Here is a 19,142-nt window from a genome sequence, read left to right as displayed (position 1 = left end):
CGCAGCCATCAGATAAACTCGATTATCCTGCCAGTGACATTGGGGCGGGGAGACTGACGCTCGAGCACGGTTGCGTGCAGACCTGCTGGTGGAGCGCGGCGGTGGTGGAGTGCGGTGGTGGTGGAGTGCGGTGGTGTTGGTGGCGGTGGCGGTGGCCCGGGCTTTTTTGGCAGGCAGATAAGACATCTGTTTTTGCACTGAAAAAGGGGGTCAGCAGCTAAACAGTCATCGGACGTCATGTGACCCGGGCGTGCTCGGAAAGCTCGCGCCGCCGTGACCGCGGGATGGGATTAGCGTTAGAGAGAAGAGGGGGGGGGGTCAAGAGAGAGAGAGAGAGAGAGAGAGAAAATGAGTGTGTGAAGGAGAACAGCTTGGATAGAAAGAAAAAAAGAAAAAGTTAGAGATAGAAAAGATAGAAAGACGTCAGAGAGGGACATAGAGACGGACCGACAAAGAAGGAGAGAGAGAGAGAGAGAGGGAGAGAGAGAGAGAGAGAGAGAGAGAGAGAGAGAGAGAGAGGCCATCTGTTAAGGTTAGTGCCTATGGAGCCAAGAAAGATGGGATCAGGAGAAAGTACTGAGACCTGTCCATCTGACTGAGCTCTTTTATATCAGATTACTGTCAATCACCTGTCACCGTAGCTTTTGAACATCAGTCTGACAGCACGGGAATGTCTGACTGATGATACACCTCCGGCTTATTAATATGCCCAACTGTCTGGAGCTGTTGTTGTCTTTCATGTAAAAAAAAGTTTTTTTTTAGTGTTTAAGCATTTTAGTGCCACATGTTTTACTACTGGATCTATGTCAATTAAGAGTTTTAAGAATAGTTTGTATCTGAAGACTTGAGCACTGGTAGCTTCTCTTAGAGTCGTAGGGTTGGATAACAGCAAGAGTAAATAACATAACCAAATACACAGCCTAAGCAAAAGTCAGACAAACTCTTGAGAACAGTCAAGGACTAAAAGTTCACACACAGTTTTCGGTTTCCACGACCCTCTTTTGTGAGAAAAAATGCGAACAAAAGGTCCTGGCAGCTCAAATCTATTTTAAATGGAAATTAAATAGGTGCATGGAGGCATGTCAAGACTGCATTGCACTGCACTGCAGATTCACGGGGTCCTGAATTGGAGTATTCTTGCTGGGCTTTACAGGCCTCTGCTCCTCGGCTTCAGAGGCCCAGTTGCCATGACGACCTCCAATTATTTACTTCCTTTTCTTGTGTCCAAGAATGTAAACTACCTTGTTCCCACTCATTACCGAGCTGTTGCCCTTTGAAGACCAACAATGTGAAATCTCCATCCAATTGACTCCCACTACAACTGGGGAGTCACAAAAAGTTCACTTTTAACACGTTTGCCAGAGCTCAGTGGTCCGACGAAACCAACGTCACAGTCTGCAAATCACATATTCACCCCAAAGACACAGAAAGAAGTAGAAGAGGCAGAGAGAGGGAGAGGGAGGGAGAGAGAGAGAGAGAGAGAGAGAGAGAGAGAGAGAGAGAGAGAGAGAGAGAGAGAGAGAGAGAGAGAGAGAGAGAGAGAGAGAGAGTTTTAACTAATTGTGAAAAAAATTCTCTGCCTGGAAAACCTGCACAGCTGCAAATCCTTTCCCTTAATCCCTCTCATTATGTTTTTTTCCCCTCTTTCTCTTTCTCTTTCTCTGACCCCCTTTCATTCTGACACAGGCTGGTGTGACTTCCCCTCAGGAATGAACCTCGCTTCCTGAGTGAGTGAGCGAGCAGGCGCCCGCCACAGACAAAGTCACTTCGCAAGAACTTTGAGTCACTCGTTTTTTTTTTTTTTTTTTTTTAACGCAGCCTCTCGCTGCGCCCCTCCCTTTACTGGAGCGTCCCTGAAACCGAAAGGCAGGACAGCGCGAACTGAAACAGTTCCGTTTCAGCCGCTCACCCACACGCCTCTTTTATTCATTCACGTATTCACTCATCAGACAGCGTCACTGTTACCAAGCCCACGGGGCAATGTCTCTCCCTCCCAACAGGAATGTAGTGAGTGTGAGGGAGTCCTTTAAGAGGCAGTATTCCCTCAGGGCAGGGAGCCTGGATCAGAGTGTGCGATGGTGGTGGTGGTGGTGGTGGGGGATGGCCGGAGGGGGGTGAGCAGTCTTTGCGGGGGACGAGCGTGCTCTTCAGAGCTCTCAGTGAGCCAGGGACACGTGTCCCCTGGGAGGATTCCTTTCCTCGTGCGTCACCCTGTTGTCAACACCGTGTGTGTGTGTGTGTGTGTGTGTGTGTGTGTGTGTGTGTGTGTGTGTGTGTGTGTGTGTGTGGGCTCCACCCAGCAGTCAGCCTGTCGGCAGCACACTCTGCAGCCTGCACCAGGAGAGCAGGTCAGCCCTCAGCTGATAACGAGAGGGAGCTGTCACACACAAACACTCTCTCACAGGCACACACACACACACACACACACACACACACACACCCACACACACACACACACAGTGCAATGTCTGCAATTTACTGATACCAAATATAACCACCACAGAATAGATAGACCAGACTATATAAAAATAAATGCTGCCACAGTTATAAAATGTCCTGACAAAACTTGCACGCTCTCACACACACACACACACACACACACACACACACACAGACCTGCCATACAGCCAGACATTTATGTATACTCGCAAGGTTTATGTTTCTGAACTCTAACAATATCCTGAGAGCCACTGGGGGGACATGAACCCCTCTCAGACGGATGCCTATCCGATTCGGTAATCCACTTCGGCTCTGGGCGGCTATAAATGGGACATGAGCCTAGACCCTTGTGGTGTCCGAGTGAAAGCCGACACTGTTGTGCTCCGATATTCCGGATGACAGAGGCACGCCGACGATGTGCTGGCTCGTTACTCGTGCAAGGGCAACGGTGTGTGTGTGTGTGTGTGTGTGTGTAGGGGGGTAGAGGAAGATCTCTCACCTTAGCCATCTGGGCCTGGACCCCAGTGGTCTTCAGAGCGGTGACGGCTTTCTGAGCGGCAGCTGGGCTGTCGAAGTCCACAAAGCCATAGCCTGGAGGAGCAGACATCCATATGAACATGGGGAATAGCCACAACAAACAAATTACAACACACGGAATACAGTCTACAGACATGGAACATCTTCACGCATCATGGGAAGGGGGCCTACATACACACTGCATATCACTCCACTGCATATCACATTGTGCTGTGAAAATAGAGTGTTGGAAAAAAAGCTAATCTGTTTAATAGCGTGGTGTGTGTGTGTGTGTGTGTGTGTGTGTGTGTGTGCGTGGTGTAACAGGAGCCTGGGTGAGGGAGCGCTGAGCGGAGGGAGGGGGGAGGGGGGTGAGGTGCGGGCCGGCCGTTTGACCTCCAGCTTTTCAGGCGGAAAGTGCAGCGGCTGCAGATTGCGGGGGCTTGGCTGTCGGGGATCAGGTGGGCTCTCATTGTCTTGGGGGAGAGCTCGCTCGGGCTCCACTTCACCCCCACCGCTGCACTAAAGCGCCGCCGCCGAGCGCCGAGCACAACCTTCAGACACCCGCAACGCCACCAGCATCTCCGCCACTCTGCAGATGTGCCCGTCGATAAGGACGAGGACAAGATCCTGTCTGCTCAGATTTGGAGTTTGCCTTTTATTACTGTCAGTTTTTACTATTTTTTTTAAATTACTTTATTATCATCAGATTTAAGAATAGAATGAATAGAATAAATAGCACAAAACATACCTGAGCAAATTGAAATGTATCGGAATTGAGAGATTCAGGTTTTTCAACATGATTCTAACAGCAGCCAATGTGTGTGCACAGCACTGCTACAACATTGCGTCCCTGTGCGTGTGACTGGCAGCCTGATTCCCACTGATTGGCTCAACTGTAAATAAGACTAGGGGGCTGGAGTGTGGGGTGTGGGGCCCTGCACTGAGCCAGCCCTGACGCTGCATCCCCTGTAGAGCTCTCTGGCTGGGGGGGGCTGGGGGGGGGGCTCGGAGGGTGTGGCGCGGCGCGGTGCACAGGGAAGGTGCAGGATCTGTCACTTCAGTCCAAGGTCCTCCCATGGCAGTCACAGCACAGCACAACAATCAGGGGCTGGGACCAAAAATAACCCCAGGCAGGAGGGACGCAGAGCGCTCAGGGTGGGGAGGGGGGGAGGGGTGGGGGGTGGGGACCTCTGCCTGGCCGCCTGCCTCCTGATTCATACAGTTCACACCCCGCGGGCAGCTAAATGGGAGCACAGAGGGCCAAGCTCTGTGGCCACGTGCTCTGGAACACACAATACTCACACACACACACACACACACACACACACACACACACACACACACACACACACACACACACACACACACACACACACACACACACACACACACACACACACACACACACACACACACACACACACACACACACACACACACACACACACACACATACACACACAAGAGCAGGCCAATACCACACACACACACACACACACACACACACACACACAGGGGGAAGAGCATGGCAATACTCCCCACACACACAGGGGGAAGAGTATGCCAATACCACACACACACACACACACACACACACACACACACACACAGGGGGAAGAGTACGCCAATACCACACACAACTGACACCTCAACACTATCTCTATGCAGAATCGATGTCAGTGTAACATCAGTGTGCTTAGCGTCGGGATAAAAGACCTTTCTGAATCTTTGAGGCAAAAAGGCTTTTTTTCAGTGCTCAGCAGCAGCCACCCCGCCTAACGCCCAATGCCCTGCCTAGACAGCAGCAGGCCGCGTTTCCACAGGAAGGCACGGCAGGTATCTGAGGAATGCCTCAAAACGTGAGCATTTACGCCACCCATAAGAGCACAGGATGTACACACCTTTGCATTTGTTTGTCGTCTTGTCCAGGATGGCCTTTGTTGATACGATTTTGCCGTACCTGTGAAAAACAGCAGAGAGAGGGAGGGAGAGAGAGAGAGAGAGAAAGAGGCAGGGTTAGAGAGAGTGTCATTGTCGAGCAGGATTAGCTGGCCGAAAGAGGGAGTCTGCCATAAAAAACACACAAAAGAGGGAGGCTTGCACAAGAATTTATGACATCATCGGCAGAGTACGCCAGGCAGGAAGTTGTTTCCATGTGTGTTTGAGCATTCCAAATAGCACAAGACTCCAGTAATTAAAGTGTCGTGCAGCGCATTTACGAGAGCAGTCCGTGCCATGAGGGCCCGGCTGGGCAAACACTAACTACACTTAGTGAGGCAGAGAAGCAGAACACATAGTGACATACAAGATCAATCTAGAACAAATGCCCACATTTTAATCTAACATTCTGATGAAATATTCTTGAAAAGTACATAGCACATGAGTCATTGGGGTGAGAGAACCTCGACTGCGTACTAAGAGCCCATTCATTCATGGAATTGAGTATGCTGATAAATGATGTTAACTTGGCAATCCCCCTTTCTAATTGACCACTTCCCATTTGCTCTTAAAAACGCCACACACACACACACCCACACACACACACACACACACACACACACACAGCCAGTTGTTTCGTCACACAGCAAAAACCACCCTTGTTTTATCCTCTCTTGCGAGTGTGGTGGCTGACAGCTCTGAGAAATGAACTCAGCCCCACCAAAACAAATGAACTCTGGCCACCAAAACAGAGAGGACAGTAATGAGGTTCTCCACGGTAACAGGCGAGTGGTTTTGACGCGGCCAGGACGGACACCCGGGGTTCTGCTCTCCGGCGCCCACACATGCTGCCCCGATGGGGCCGATGTATGTTATGCTAAACCTGCGTCATGAGAAAGATGATTTATGGCCGCGCTGAGAAAGCGGAGGTAGAGGGGGCCGCGCCGGAGTGGAATTGAGAGCGTGACCTTCGACCCGCTTTTGGGAGGCGGAGGGTTTGAAGGGCTTTTTTGAGGGCTTTTTTTTCCTGTTTCAATCTCAACCCCCCCTTCAAGCCAGGGCCACCAGAAGACCCTGTCAGGATCTTAGGACACATCTGTAGCTCCCCGGCCTGCCACCGTAGCGCAGGAGAACGGGTCTGTGTTTAATGACCAAATAGGGGGGAAAAAATCGTCCGTGAGGTTCGAAATCCAATTATGGAGGCTGACGTGGGGAGCACGTGTCGGTCTCTGCGGACCGCACTGACCTTCTGCCTCCGCACTGAGCGGAGAGCCCGCAGCACCGGAGGTTCCCGCTAATTGACCCAAAATGAATCAATTACGAGAAATCACCCCTCCCCCGCCTCGCCTCCCCTCCCCTCGCCGCAACCCCGGCCCTGCAGTCAAGAGCAGCGCTGTAAAGCGAGCGGTTGGAAAATAAAAACGCACGGGATTACCCGGGCCGCAGTGCAAGGGCGGAGCGGGTTACGGAGAGGACAGCTTCTCCTCAGCATAATGAGAGGTGGAGACGTACGGAGGAGCAGAGAGGGCTCCGCTGCAGTGTCGTCACCTGAGGGCCTGGTAACACCCTGACACGCAGTAACACTGTCCACAGCGCGCCACTAAAGAGATCCCCGTTATTCCAGAATAATAAAGGGACACGGACCAATCTGAGGAGTGCACCTCTTGGCTCTTTACGGAAAGGCATCCCTCAGAATTGGTTGGGGGGGGGGGGGGAGGGGGTTGGGTGCGGACAGTAAAAGTGGGTGCTTGGGGAACGGTGCTGGTGCAGTCTTATAGGGGCTCCAGTCCACAGCGCCCTGTCGGACAGCTGTCAGAGCCCTGCTCCCCCATCATGGCTGTGCTGATCACTCTCCAGCCCCATCACTGATGGGGTTATTAGCGAGACTGGAAACTCCTCCCAGCCCAGGGCAACTGACAAATGACACTGGAATTTATGCATACAGCAATACGATCCCGTCATAGAACATAATGGAAGCTACACCTATGACTTATATCAACTGCAACATTCTTGTTCAGAGAAAAATCCTGAAACATCAATTTGGCGCTTGACAATACGTTATACTCCAACAATAACAACCTTACCGTACCTTAAAAGGTTTAACAAGGAGCACAGATGTCTTTGACCGGAATTTCAGTCTCAGTCTTCAGTCAATTTCAGTTAATTCAGTGTCCAAAGGTTCTCACATACCTAGCATCAAAATGAGTTACAAATAATTCAAATAATTTTGACTGAACTGAAGACACTTATTTTCTGCATAAACAATGATTGGCCTGATTAAATCTACTTCATGAATTATTGGAAGGCCTTGTCACCAGTTGTAGCCATCTTGCGGAGACATTCTATGAATTCATTTTATGCCAGCCATGCACTCTGTACAAGTCAATTCTATGAGGCTGGGAGGATCTGGAGAGAGGGCATTCATGGCTACAGTTGGATGGGGTGAACCCAAAAGTCAAAGGTAAAACCGCTTTAACTATCGAGATAGGATTAGGGTTAAGTCCATCTAACGAGTTAGTACAAACTCTTCACCCTTCCTTTAAACTCCCAAGTGCTAATCCTAATTCTTCAAAAGGCAAGTGTATTGTCCAAAGGGTAGGTTCACCGCAGCGCACCACGGCTCAATAAAAGTGCCATGTGAGACGGAAACCAATGTTACCTGAATACCCGCAAAATGGTCCCCGAAACCCGACCCTCCTAGAATCTCTGGTTCCATTTAGGAGTCGGCTTGCAGCGGAGGCTACTGCTCGCTGTCCAACCAAATGAGGGATAACCTTTACACCCATTACCACCGCGGACTCTGACACAGGGACAAATGGAGCGCTACGCTCACTAGGCCCGTGAACCAACAACAGAAATGTCCGTCATGTTTATTACACGTGGAAGCCATTACGTGACGGCAATAACACCGGGGGTGGGAGATGGGATGAAAACTGATATTGCGGTAACCAGCACCTGCTGTAGCAGCTCCATCCTCCTTGCGGAACACCCACAGGGACACGGCAACGGATTGGGCAGGAGATTGAATGTGCTGCAAAGTCAACATCTCATTGTTGGAGTGGTGGTGGAGGTGGAGGTGGTGGTGGTGGTGGTGGTGGTGGTTAGGGGGGGGGGGGGGTCTGGCTGAGGGGTATGGGCGGAAAGGAAAATGAGATCTCAAAGTCACCTCAGCGTGGTCTTTCAGTCCAGCGTGGTCTTTCAGTCTGGGCCACAATGAAACAATGAGTTCCAGAGCTCAGTGGGAGGCTAAGACAGGCTGCCTACCCACCGCAGAGCGTACCTGAACTCCCCTTATGGCAAAGCATCAGACACTGCCTGCTGCGCTCTCTCTCTCTCTCTCTCGCTCTCTCTCTCTCATTGCCCTTGCAGTCATCTGTATCATTTTTCATTTGAAATTAAAATCTAATACCCCTGTCAGATCTGCTCCTGCACTGGACTTCATCATCTGTTCACCCCCCTCCCCCCACCCCACACACACACACACACGCGCACAATCAGGCTAGATGAAAGAGCCCAACTCCAACCAAGTGACTTTTCCCCTACATTTTTCAGAGCATTCCTGAACGTGACTAAAAGATACCATATCACTCATCACGCTATTTACTGTTTTTTTTTTTTTTTTTGCAAGCCAAGGAAGAGAAGCTATATTTAACACAAGAACTGCAAGCACACACACACGAACACAAACAAGAACATTCACACACACACACACATACACACACACACACACACACAAATACAACTTCATCTTTGCCTGTAACTGAGGCTGGGTGTGCGCTGATTAGATCCACATTGTTCTCAGAGATGGATGGAAAGATGGATGTGAGAGGAAATAAATGACTGGTGACCTAATCAATGTGTCTTTCTGGAGGTCAGATTCCCAAAGCGGGACAAATAATTCTTTAATCATTTCCAATAAACTGTATTCTGTGAGCCTCTCAACCCAACCACGGCATGCATTTTTTTCCCACTATGTTTTACGCTTCAAAGTTGAAGGATGAGAGGGCAAGAACGGCTTTACAAACACGGACACTTCTGTTAAATCTCAACCCAAATGGGGAACTGTAAGGATTCGGATTCCCACCCCAACCCTTTTTCCTGACTCCAAACATCCTAGGTTAAAAGGTCAGCTCGATAGCCGATCAATAAGCGGCGTAATGAAAGGAAGTGTACTCACGGCCGGCAGAGCTTGACCAGGTCCTCGTCAGTGGTGTTGGGGGGCAGCCCCCGGATGTACAGGTTGGTCTTGCTGAGCTGCTCCCAGCCGGCGCTGCTGCTGTTGCTGCTGCTGTTGTTGGTGCTGTTGGTGCTGGGGCTGGGGGGAGCCATGGGGTGCGAGGAGGGGGCCACAGGAGGCTGGCAAAAGGACACACACAAAATGGCGTCAGTTGATGGGCGGGGGGTGGGGATGGGGCAAAAGACAAACAAACAACAGAGCCCCGGAGCTGTGTGGAGGGGAGGGGGGTATATTAGGGCAGTTTCCACGGCAGTGACTTGGGGGTAGTTTTCGGGAGTTGCACATCTTGGTGCGTGTCCCGACCGTAGGCACCACCCTTGTACCAGCACTTTCAAGAACCCTCACTGGGGTGAAGGTCCTTAGGTACTTTTGAGCTAACCCGAAACTGCCGAGTGGCTTGTGTTAGTGTACTAATTATAGGTTACATTTAGCTTGTTGAGTGGAGGCACAATGAATGAGCAAACTAATGTCATCTGAAAACCAGCCAGTTCTCAGTTTTGATATTTTGATATTGAATAGGCAAATGTTGTATGTAAATGCAAATGTATGTATTTTTAGACTCCAAGATGGATCATTAAGGTTGTAAGATGTTTAGGTTACTATAACTGAACTGGACACGTAATCCAAACGCAATTAAGGGTGTAACAACAGTGTGCTATCAGTGTAGCGAGTGAGAGTATTTTCTGTAGCTGCCATGCCATTTTAGTTAATCTAATTAGCATTACGGAAGTGGAGCAAAGGCTGCCTCAGTACATCCTGTACATCCTGTGCGCAATGGAGACACCATGACCGAATAGCGGGGCTCCTGTCCATGTCCAGCTAAATGGGTCTAAAAGACACCAAGCCACTGCAATGGTGCCAGTGGGGTGTGACCACCTACGCCTCCAATACAATAATGCACTCATTATGTAGGCTAGATTGGCCGGTGCAGTTGAAGCCCGATGTCAACCCCTTCTGCTGATGTCAGACTACTCTATTTCAAGGCTAACTTTCTTAAACAAGACCAGCAGTGGTGTGCAGTCAGTGATTTTTTTTATTGATTATTGTAGCACACGGTAGATATCTTAGCTGCACCTTAGCCTAAGTCTCTGATGTGGAAATCTGACAATCGCACAGCAGTGCTGTACATCTGCAGTGCAGTCTCCTTCAGAACTTCAGCAGTCAGCATCAGCCCAGTCCATAGGGGCCCACGGCAACGAGACCAGGCTAAGAGGTCGAGAGAGCGAGCAAGAAGGGAGAGGGGGAGAGAGACAGAGAGAGAGAGAGAGAGAGAGAGAGAACTCTCTCCTTCACTGCTGCCTGCTAGTGACTCTCATCCAGCCATGTCAAGCTCCCTATTCCCAGCCTAGCCTCAGAGGAGCTCCAGGGAGAGCCTGCAGTCACACACGAAGGCAGCCAAGCAGCCAGAGAGGCATGTTTGTGAATGCAACTCAGCCATGGGAGCAGGAGCAGGAGCAGCACACTGCAACCCCCACTGAGGAATGAGACTACTGTGGGCCTCACCAGCGGTGAGACAGCTACAGCCATTGGGCTTCAGCTATGTACTATATGGAGACTGAATTCAACTACTTTAATGACAATTGTTGTCTTGGTCATTATTAAATTAAGTCCGAAGTTAGGCTATATCCTGAATCCTGATCCCACTCTAGGTATATTAGTTTCAGTGTTTATCAAAGAGATTTGCGCATTCTCACAAATTCAGTACATATGTCTTGCGTTTCAAATAAGACAAGGGCAGAGTGAGAGGGAATTTGATTTCATGCAAGTATGAAATAGCTGTAAACATGAGCTCATGTCACTTGATCCGTTCTCTCGGATATCAGGCTAAAAGCTGTGTGGCCGGTCATGAGATGGTGACCGCAGCTCAGAATGGCCTTCTTTCTCCTCTCATTCTTGCTCTTATGAAGAGGCCCCTTATGCCATTGCTCAATCACATCCGGCCTGCCTCCTTTCTCTTTTTAATGGAAGCAGATGCTCTAATCTGGAGAGCACCCCCCCCCCCCCCCCTTTTTAAAACTGTTCGGTTTCAGGCACTGATTACAACCCCGATTCCCCGCCTCCTCCCTACTTCAGATCGCGGGAGAGAGGAAGCGGATGGAATCCCAGGAATGAAGTGGTGACAGAATTGAGCAATCTCAGACTGGACTTGCTCCCCTCCAGAGACACTCACGTGCCTCCGGTTCAGGCCTCCCCACCAACCACAGCCTGTTTTTCTAGAATGCACACTGCCCGGCCCCCTCTCACGGCCCGCTGAAGTTCCCTGTATGTTTGTGTGTGCTTCAGTTCTTTCTTATTAGCCACAGCAGTTTTCCATAATGTGGATCAAAACGACGCAGGGATGAAAACACCGCCTTGCTACAAAGGGGCCAACGCCTCTGCAATTAACTCTGAGAGCTGCCTTCCAAGCCATGACCTTACACTCAATAATGGGCGTCCACTCTAAAGGTCCGCTGACCCGCGAATCCTCAGGCCGATCATGTTTATCCGGATGTTTGTCATGCACAAGTGGTCCCAGAAAAGAAACAACAGCCGATTTCACTTTTATCAACACATCCATGATGCGAGTCAACCCAGCGAAACCACACACACACACACACACGCAATCACACCAATACAATATTAATCCCAACCTCAAATTCCATTCGGCTCCTGTCACCTTCTAAGGCAGACAGCTGTGAAGAGTCCAGAAGCACTAAGTCAGTAATAAAAGCCGACTAGTGCGCCTCTAAAAATCTGGGAAAGCTCCCATCTGCCAGTTCAGTCCGAGGCACAGAGGAGATTAATGCAGGAATCCTCCGATTCTCGGCACACAAAATGCATTCTGCATTGTTGAGGTCACTCTGCAAGAGTCTAGGAGGACCTGGGAAAACACAGTCCTTTACTCAAGTTCAGTCGGACAGATAGTGCTTAGAAATGATCACGCTAAATGGTTCAAAATGATTTGGAAATACTTTGGTAAAACCTGTTTCCAGGCCTCCAAATGCATCTGGATTGAATACAAATTAGAAATATGGCAACACATTATCCATTTACTTTATTGTTCAGGCTACTTGTATTTTCTTTCATTATTAGACAATCAGTATGTTTCCTTGGATCAGACAAACTATTCCTCACTTCTGGTTCAGTCATAAACAATTAGTCTGTAAGGATCAGGCACTGCAAAAATGTCAGTGTGGAAAAGAAAATAAATTGAGTGCTGGTGAGGCTGGAAAAACATAGGTTAAAGGATTCATTGAGGTAATAGAATTATTAAAAGATGTTAAGAGATCCATCAATTAGTTCCAGCTTCATAAGGGCAACGGTAATACCTGCATCAAAGGTAACTGTTCTATGGAGCTAATTTTTGATGGGAAGGTGTTGAAAACATCTGCACAGGTGAAGAAAAAATTCATTTCAATAGAGGCCGGCAGACAAAGGCACCATTTATACAGGTACCCAAGTCTCCAGTTGAATCCACCAATCAACCGCATGTGCATTCATGCCACAGGCTACAACAGCTTCATTGAAGGTACAGTTCCACCTGGCTGAAAGATTATTTTCTTGCACATTGCCTAGACCTACAGTCCATATGATTACCCATACAAAACATACAGATTGCTGATCACCAAGAGACATTCTTCAATTTGCGTTCATAATATACATCTATACATACAATTCTGAATCTACATAATGGGAAAGTTAAGGGCTGGTCCATGAGAACCAGGAAACAGCTTAATAACTGAATCGGGGGGAGCTATCCTTATGAGTAGGCAGCACACAAACTTCCATTAGCATTTCAGTATGCTTACAACAGGATGCTGGAACACTCAAAAGAGGCATTCAAAGTATTTTTCCCAGCTGACTCATCTCCTTGGGGGAAAAGAACGCTGGTTTCATTTCAGAGCTGGCTTAAGAGAGTCTTAAAAAAACATTGTGAATCATTTTGATCATCTCACATTAGGACAGGCCTAAAACCACGGGCCCAGTCCAGTCCCAGTCTTTTAGTTGTCAAAGACCATTTCTAGAAAGAAAGGAAAGCCATTCTCTGTATGAGTGAAATCTATACCCTTCAGGCATACTCAAATAAAGTGGCTTTCAAACCTCTGCCTGAGCAACTGAGCAGGGGGAGTTTGAAGGGCCCTGGTGGAAAGAGACCAGCATCTTATCAGCCTACTCCAGACCAAGAGGGCCTGTCATATCCGAGCTGGAAATACACAGAGCTTCCAGTGAGAGGCCTCGCCCTCAAACACTGATCCATGCCCAGCTCTAACACTAACACCAAGTGCTAATGTCACAGCAGGGAGAAAAAAAATGTGGTTAGTCTGATCCGGTGCTTACTCGACTTAATCAACCTTTCAATTCATATAACATTAAGTCATCATCCACCATACAGAGGTAATCGGTACAGGGGATTGAGTAGATTGCCTGCACACTCTCTTTGATTCCAATCTGGTGGAAATTGAAGGCTGATTTACAGTATCAGAACTGCAGATTCCAGGGCCATCTTTCAACATATGACGGGCAGTCAATCTCATAGCCACCATGACCTAAGTGACCTGGTAAAGGCATTGTGGGAGCTAGATAGATGTATTTCAAATATTTTAGCTTCGCAGTCAGCTGCCAGCCTTTTTGATGTTGTTACAGATCTAGAGGCCAAGTCTATGTTTACAAGTAAACACCAATTCTACCAACAGAGACAGAAATTGTATCAGGGATTACAGTGCACTTTGCAATCTCTACCGTGTAAAATGTGACATTACAGGCTGTTTACCATTAACTTACATAGTTACGAGTTAAAACACACTTCCTGTTCTAGCCCTATTCCCTTACTAGAAATATAAAACAACTCGCGCAAATGTAATTACAGTAAGTTAGACCGTCAGGGCCATAGGCTTACAGAGCCATATAAACATATAACGTTAACACTCAAACATCAACTTCCTCGTGGACTAATGTTTATGTCCTGTTTCATAAGGCTTTTGGTCAGTTAACTTCTATTTGTAAACACAGATTTACGCACCAGCAATAGCAACCATTTCTTTAATTACAAGTGAGCTAGCTAGCTAGCTGGGCTACTTCGCCGTCAGCATCAGGATTTGTCACGAACATTAAACACAGGGCAGCAAAACAAATCTAATATTTAGCTAACGTTTACGCTGGGCTAACGTTAATACTTATAGCAAGCTAATGTTACTGTGAAGTAACCCAAGGATACATTATATTTCACCGTCGCGTAATAGTAAGTGAATAGTCAGGTTGTGCATAATTAAACCCATCGATGCTGTTACCTGTTTATTACGATGCGTATTCCTCAAAGGGTTGCCAGTATTAGCAAAAATCATCTTCTTTTACCGAATTTCCCAATAGATGGAGTGTCCCCTTTCAGAATTTCAAGCTGACTTGATTTTCTCGTCTCCACAGGCTGGATGAGTAAAGTTGTAAATTTAACTCTATACAACATAGAGATATATGTTCGTTCTCATCAACCTGTTTTAAATGATCGTATACAACAATCGCTGTTTGAATTGTGTAAATGCCGAACCAAGACAATATATTCCAGAATTTGTCCCAACTTCGACCGCCCAACTCGTTTGTTTAGCCGAGTTCATTGATCTGCATTGAGTTCCCCTCGGAACGGACCTTCCTACTGGGGACGGCACCACAACACCACCCAGATGGGTATACTGTCATAATAAAAGCTCCGAGTTCGACATAGTATTCACACTACTATAATCATTTAGTTAAAATGAGATTACACCATATCTATTACATTAAGACGTATCCTCTATATGCGTGTGCGATGTAAAACGTCAAAGTCTGGTTTCATTTGTAAAACATAGCTCCCCCGTACTAGTCGATAGTTTATCCCAGCATGCATACCTAACATTCCTCAGAGCGGCCATCAAGTATTTTGCGGTTTGAAGAGTTGATACCTAGTTGTAGTGTGTTAACTAAATAATTTATATTTAACCTCAACGTTTCTACAGGATCACCTAAGGAGTTTCCTCTAAACACAGTCTGCTAATAAAAATCAAATCGATTGTCATCTCCAAAAAGGCATTAATAAACAGGATGCTATCAGGCATTTGATAGGCTATGAAACAAGAAACATTGTGCCAAAAGAGTAGCTCAATGGAGGCAGTAGTAGGCCTAGGCAACAACAACAACCTAGCCAGCCTAACCCAATTTGAAGATTTTATTGAAGAAAAATAGTTTTAATAAATTAAAGAAAATGTCTATGCTCTGTATTTTAGACGTAACTTTGTTGGAAAAAATCCAAATGACACTGGCTTGGCATAGGCTATAATGGCCTAACTGGCAAGGTTCACTGACACAACAGAGGCAACACAGGTACACACACAACAAGGTAATTTGACATAAACTGAATATAATGATGTGTTTCAAAGACAGTCCTAGGTCTGTTGGGAATTCATAGGCTTTAGATCATGGAGGCTACTGTAGAATAGCCTAGGAAGCCACAGGCCTTATGCTATGAATGAAACATTAAACAATAGGCTAGACCTAACTACTTAAACAAAATAAAAAAACATGTTACTACATAATATACTGACTCTGTTGTTCTTTATGCAATACCCATATGTTGCATGTTGACTATTGTTTATTAGTTTTTTAAAAAAATGTTGATTAATGTATGGTATGGGATTAAAATACCCCACATTCTCCTCCCTCGTTTATTTTGAGAATATATTAGATTTACATAATTTTCCTTCAATAGTAAACGCATGCACCTAACGCTGATAAAGATCTTTAAAAGTTTTGGGAAAATTCAAAACAGCATTGGTCTAATACTGCCTTCCTAAAATTAGCCAATACATTCCAGCAATAACAGCAGCAACACTGTTGACCACTGTTGCACTGTTGACCAGTGCCATTTTGCATGTGTACACTACAGCTCCACTTCTATTGAGGGAATCACACTACAGCACACTCTTTTGTTTGCCCTTTTGTGTCAGATGCTTTGAACCAATTGCTAATATGATTATGCAACATCTAATGTTGCAGTCACGACAAATAGAGCATGTCAACATTGGCAAAAAAAATCAAAAGCCAATCATTACAAACCCTAAATATCACTACTGCTAGGCTATATACTAATTCATTTCAGGATGTTAAAGGTCAACAATGACAGTTAAAGGATGGTTAGCTAGTAGAAATTGCATTGTTTTAAAACCGGTATATTTCACTATATTCAATGACACGTGTAAAACAACACCTTTGCTGGAAAGACAGAAAATTGAATTAGGTGTCTTTAGAGCTATGTGATACCAATAGGCCAAGTGAGTATCTGAATCAGCTTGCAATTGTGTAAAATAGAAGAGAAGAGAAATTAATGGGTTTTGCCATTCAAGAAATTGTGTCATATCCCTCATATGACACAATTTCTAGAGCACTGCAAAACCCATTCATTTTTTTGGTTACAGTTAGATATGACATCTTGCTACACGAGAGAAAAAGTTGATCTCAATCACAAAGAAATTGAGAGTTAAGTGTACCACAACTACATCACTGGTCACTGACACCGGCTTCAAGTTGATATGAAATATCTGTGTTCAATAAGGAAACTTGATATTCAAACGCAAAATCATTGGAATGGTTGTAGTATAGTTGCAGTCAGTGCAGCACATCCAAACGAACAGAAAGCCTCGCCCCTCCCGTATCATATGTCTCTTTCATTTTCTATTCTGTTGCTGTGCTGCTCCTCAGCTCCTCCCTCTCTTAATGGTTCTGACTACTTCACTGATGTTGCAACAGTTGAACTCGCAAACAAACCATAGGCTACTATAAGACCAGCATGAAACAAACAGTGTTTTTTAATTAAACACCTAGGAGTGTGATCATCGCCTTCTCTCGCTGGGTGACAGGAAGTCTGTCCTAATCGGAAAACCCATTCTGCTCTTACTCTCTTACTCGGAACTGATAAACATCCTTTGACAAACTCTACAGCAACTTCCTCAGCAGTCAGCTTCCTCTGACTTAGCGTCACCAAGTCTGCGCTTCTGTCTTGTGCAGAGACAATGCAATGAATCCACCAGAGCAGCGTGATGCTTCACAAACATTTCACTATTTACCTTCCAGCCTGTCGGGGAGGGGTGGTGTCGGAGGCCGAAGCCCCTGTGGGAAGCCGACAGAATCATCCTCGACAGCTCCTGTCTTGCCACTGTGGTCGCACGGGCGGGCTTAGAGAAAGTTGGAGCTGACTGTGTGCGCATCTGTGAGTGTGCAGGCATGTGTGTATGTGTATGCCTGCTAGACAGGAAGAGAGAACATTCGTACAGCAGCTCTGGCTGCTTGACTGCATAAGAGGTTAGGAGTGTGGGTGGGGGACTGGGGGGTTAGAGAGTTAAGCTCTGAGTGGTGGCTTGGTAAAAGTCAAAGCGGAGGCTAACAGAGCAGCTGAGCAGCTGTGTAGTCTCAAGATGAGGAGAAAGGAGGATGCTAATCTTTTGTGATTGTCTACGGACTGATCAGCTTTTGGTGGGTCAATTGGTTTAACTGCTTGGCTGACTTTTATGTTTGGAAACAGTAATGTCTGGCTAAAATCAAATACATGTACATGTTGTAACTCTAAATGCTGATAACATAACTTCAACAATAACAAACATATATTTGTATTATGCCTTAATGGAAAATGTGTATGCCTGAACATACAAGGTCTTGAATATAAATTGGTCATTATGAACTTGTTGAATGGCAGGACTTAAGGCAAAGCATTTATGTCAGTGTATAGACTGGCATGTGACTTTGGATGATTCAAGGACAATTCAAAAGCTTGCATGTTTCCTCATGTCTTGACTACTTAATAAAATATTGTTTCAGTGATGGTGGATGTATTCGAATTGTATGCGAGAATTATATTCAGTAATCTGCCGCATTATAATGTAAGAATTTATTAAAAACAGTAACTTGCTTACATAGGCAAGATATGATTGACAAGTTAATTTTCTGTTACCTTTCTTATGGTCTCCTGTGACATTTTAATAAGCCCACTCTGCCATAGAAATCAAACTGCAAAAATGATAATGAATGCATATGCTTTGTCATAAATAATACATACTCCTCTTATGAGCAAACAAAATGAATTCCTTTACGTGTACAGGGAGTTCAGCTGTGCATGTGCCACCCCATGATTGTTTGAAAGATTTAATCAAGGTTTTTTAATATGCAGTCTGTTGCAAACACAGTGGTCTGCATTCAGTTTCAGATGCATGCCTGAATGCTTATTTAATTACATGTTTACACAGGAAGCACAATTTCAGGACCATCTACCTGAATGACCATGTGCCTCGCTGGTAACTTTTAATGATAAGATGAGGCTTTGAGTGCCTTTCTTCCGTCTTTCGCTCTTTTGTTTCACTCTCCATCTCTATTTCTCTCTCCCTCATTGAAAGAAAGTCTCAGAAACCATCAGCGGCATGGTGGGCATTATTGTGCTCTGGCCCCTCATTTTGTTCATTTCAAAACGCTCCCTGATTGAAAATCATATGAGCACAAAGGGCACTCTTTCAGGCCCTCTGCACACGTAAAGAGCAGCGCCACAGTGCTCTTTAATTGTGTACATTCCGCTGCCAGGCAACTCTCCAAACTTTATTGTAAACATTGTGAAGGGCTTTTTTCAGCCTCAGCATAATGCTATTGTTCAGTGTCTCTGTATGTAGCTTCCAATGGAAGCAAATGGTCCTGCCTTAGGCCCAGTTAGAGGCTTATGTTGACAGTGACGACCTATGGCTTTCAAAAATGGCCCTTTACCACAACAGAGATGGAACTGACAAAAATGTGGAGGCTATAATGTGCCTGTGACGAGCCTACATATATCCTATAGAAACAACCATACAAATAAACACAATCTGAGATCACACTGTTTCGCTGCGTTGCCTGTACTGCCAAATTAACACAAGCGAGAGAGAAAGAAAGAAAGAAAGAAAGAAAGATATGAATGTCTGATGTGATAGTTCCATTATACCATCAATGAATTATCACAAATAAGTGAATGTGATGGCCATGAGAGTCA

The 19,142-nt window shown here is 46.2% G+C and overlaps 1 protein-coding gene across 4 annotated transcripts in view; it reads right to left on the bottom strand.

The window, feature by feature from the left end:
• The window catches only part of LOC134078236 (RNA-binding motif, single-stranded-interacting protein 1), a 28,652-nt gene extending 11,286 nt beyond the window's left edge, over positions 1–17,366 (bottom strand). For 2 of the 4 annotated variants that reach the window (XM_062534006.1, XM_062534007.1), the window contains exons 1-4: positions 14,401–14,713; positions 9,074–9,252; positions 4,860–4,918; positions 2,939–3,030 (exon numbers count right to left, since the gene is read on the bottom strand). In XM_062534006.1, the coding sequence (XP_062389990.1) occupies positions 2,939–3,030; positions 4,860–4,918; positions 9,074–9,252; positions 14,401–14,454 (384 nt within the window). In that variant the 5' untranslated portion in view covers positions 14,455–14,713. Of the gene's footprint in view, positions 1–2,938; positions 3,031–4,859; positions 4,919–9,073; positions 9,253–14,400; positions 14,714–17,202 lie in introns of those variants that run through there. The other 2 variants (XM_062534005.1, XM_062534004.1) reach the window with 2 other exon arrangements.
• Between the last annotated feature and the right edge of the window lie 1,776 nt (positions 17,367–19,142).

The sequence above is a fragment of the Sardina pilchardus genome, chromosome 4 (assembly GCF_963854185.1).
Source record: "Sardina pilchardus chromosome 4, fSarPil1.1, whole genome shotgun sequence".
Classification (NCBI taxonomy): Eukaryota; Metazoa; Chordata; class Actinopteri; order Clupeiformes; family Clupeidae; genus Sardina; species Sardina pilchardus.
Note: the sequence above shows the minus strand (reverse complement) of the source record. Positions and strands in the feature narration are given on the sequence as shown.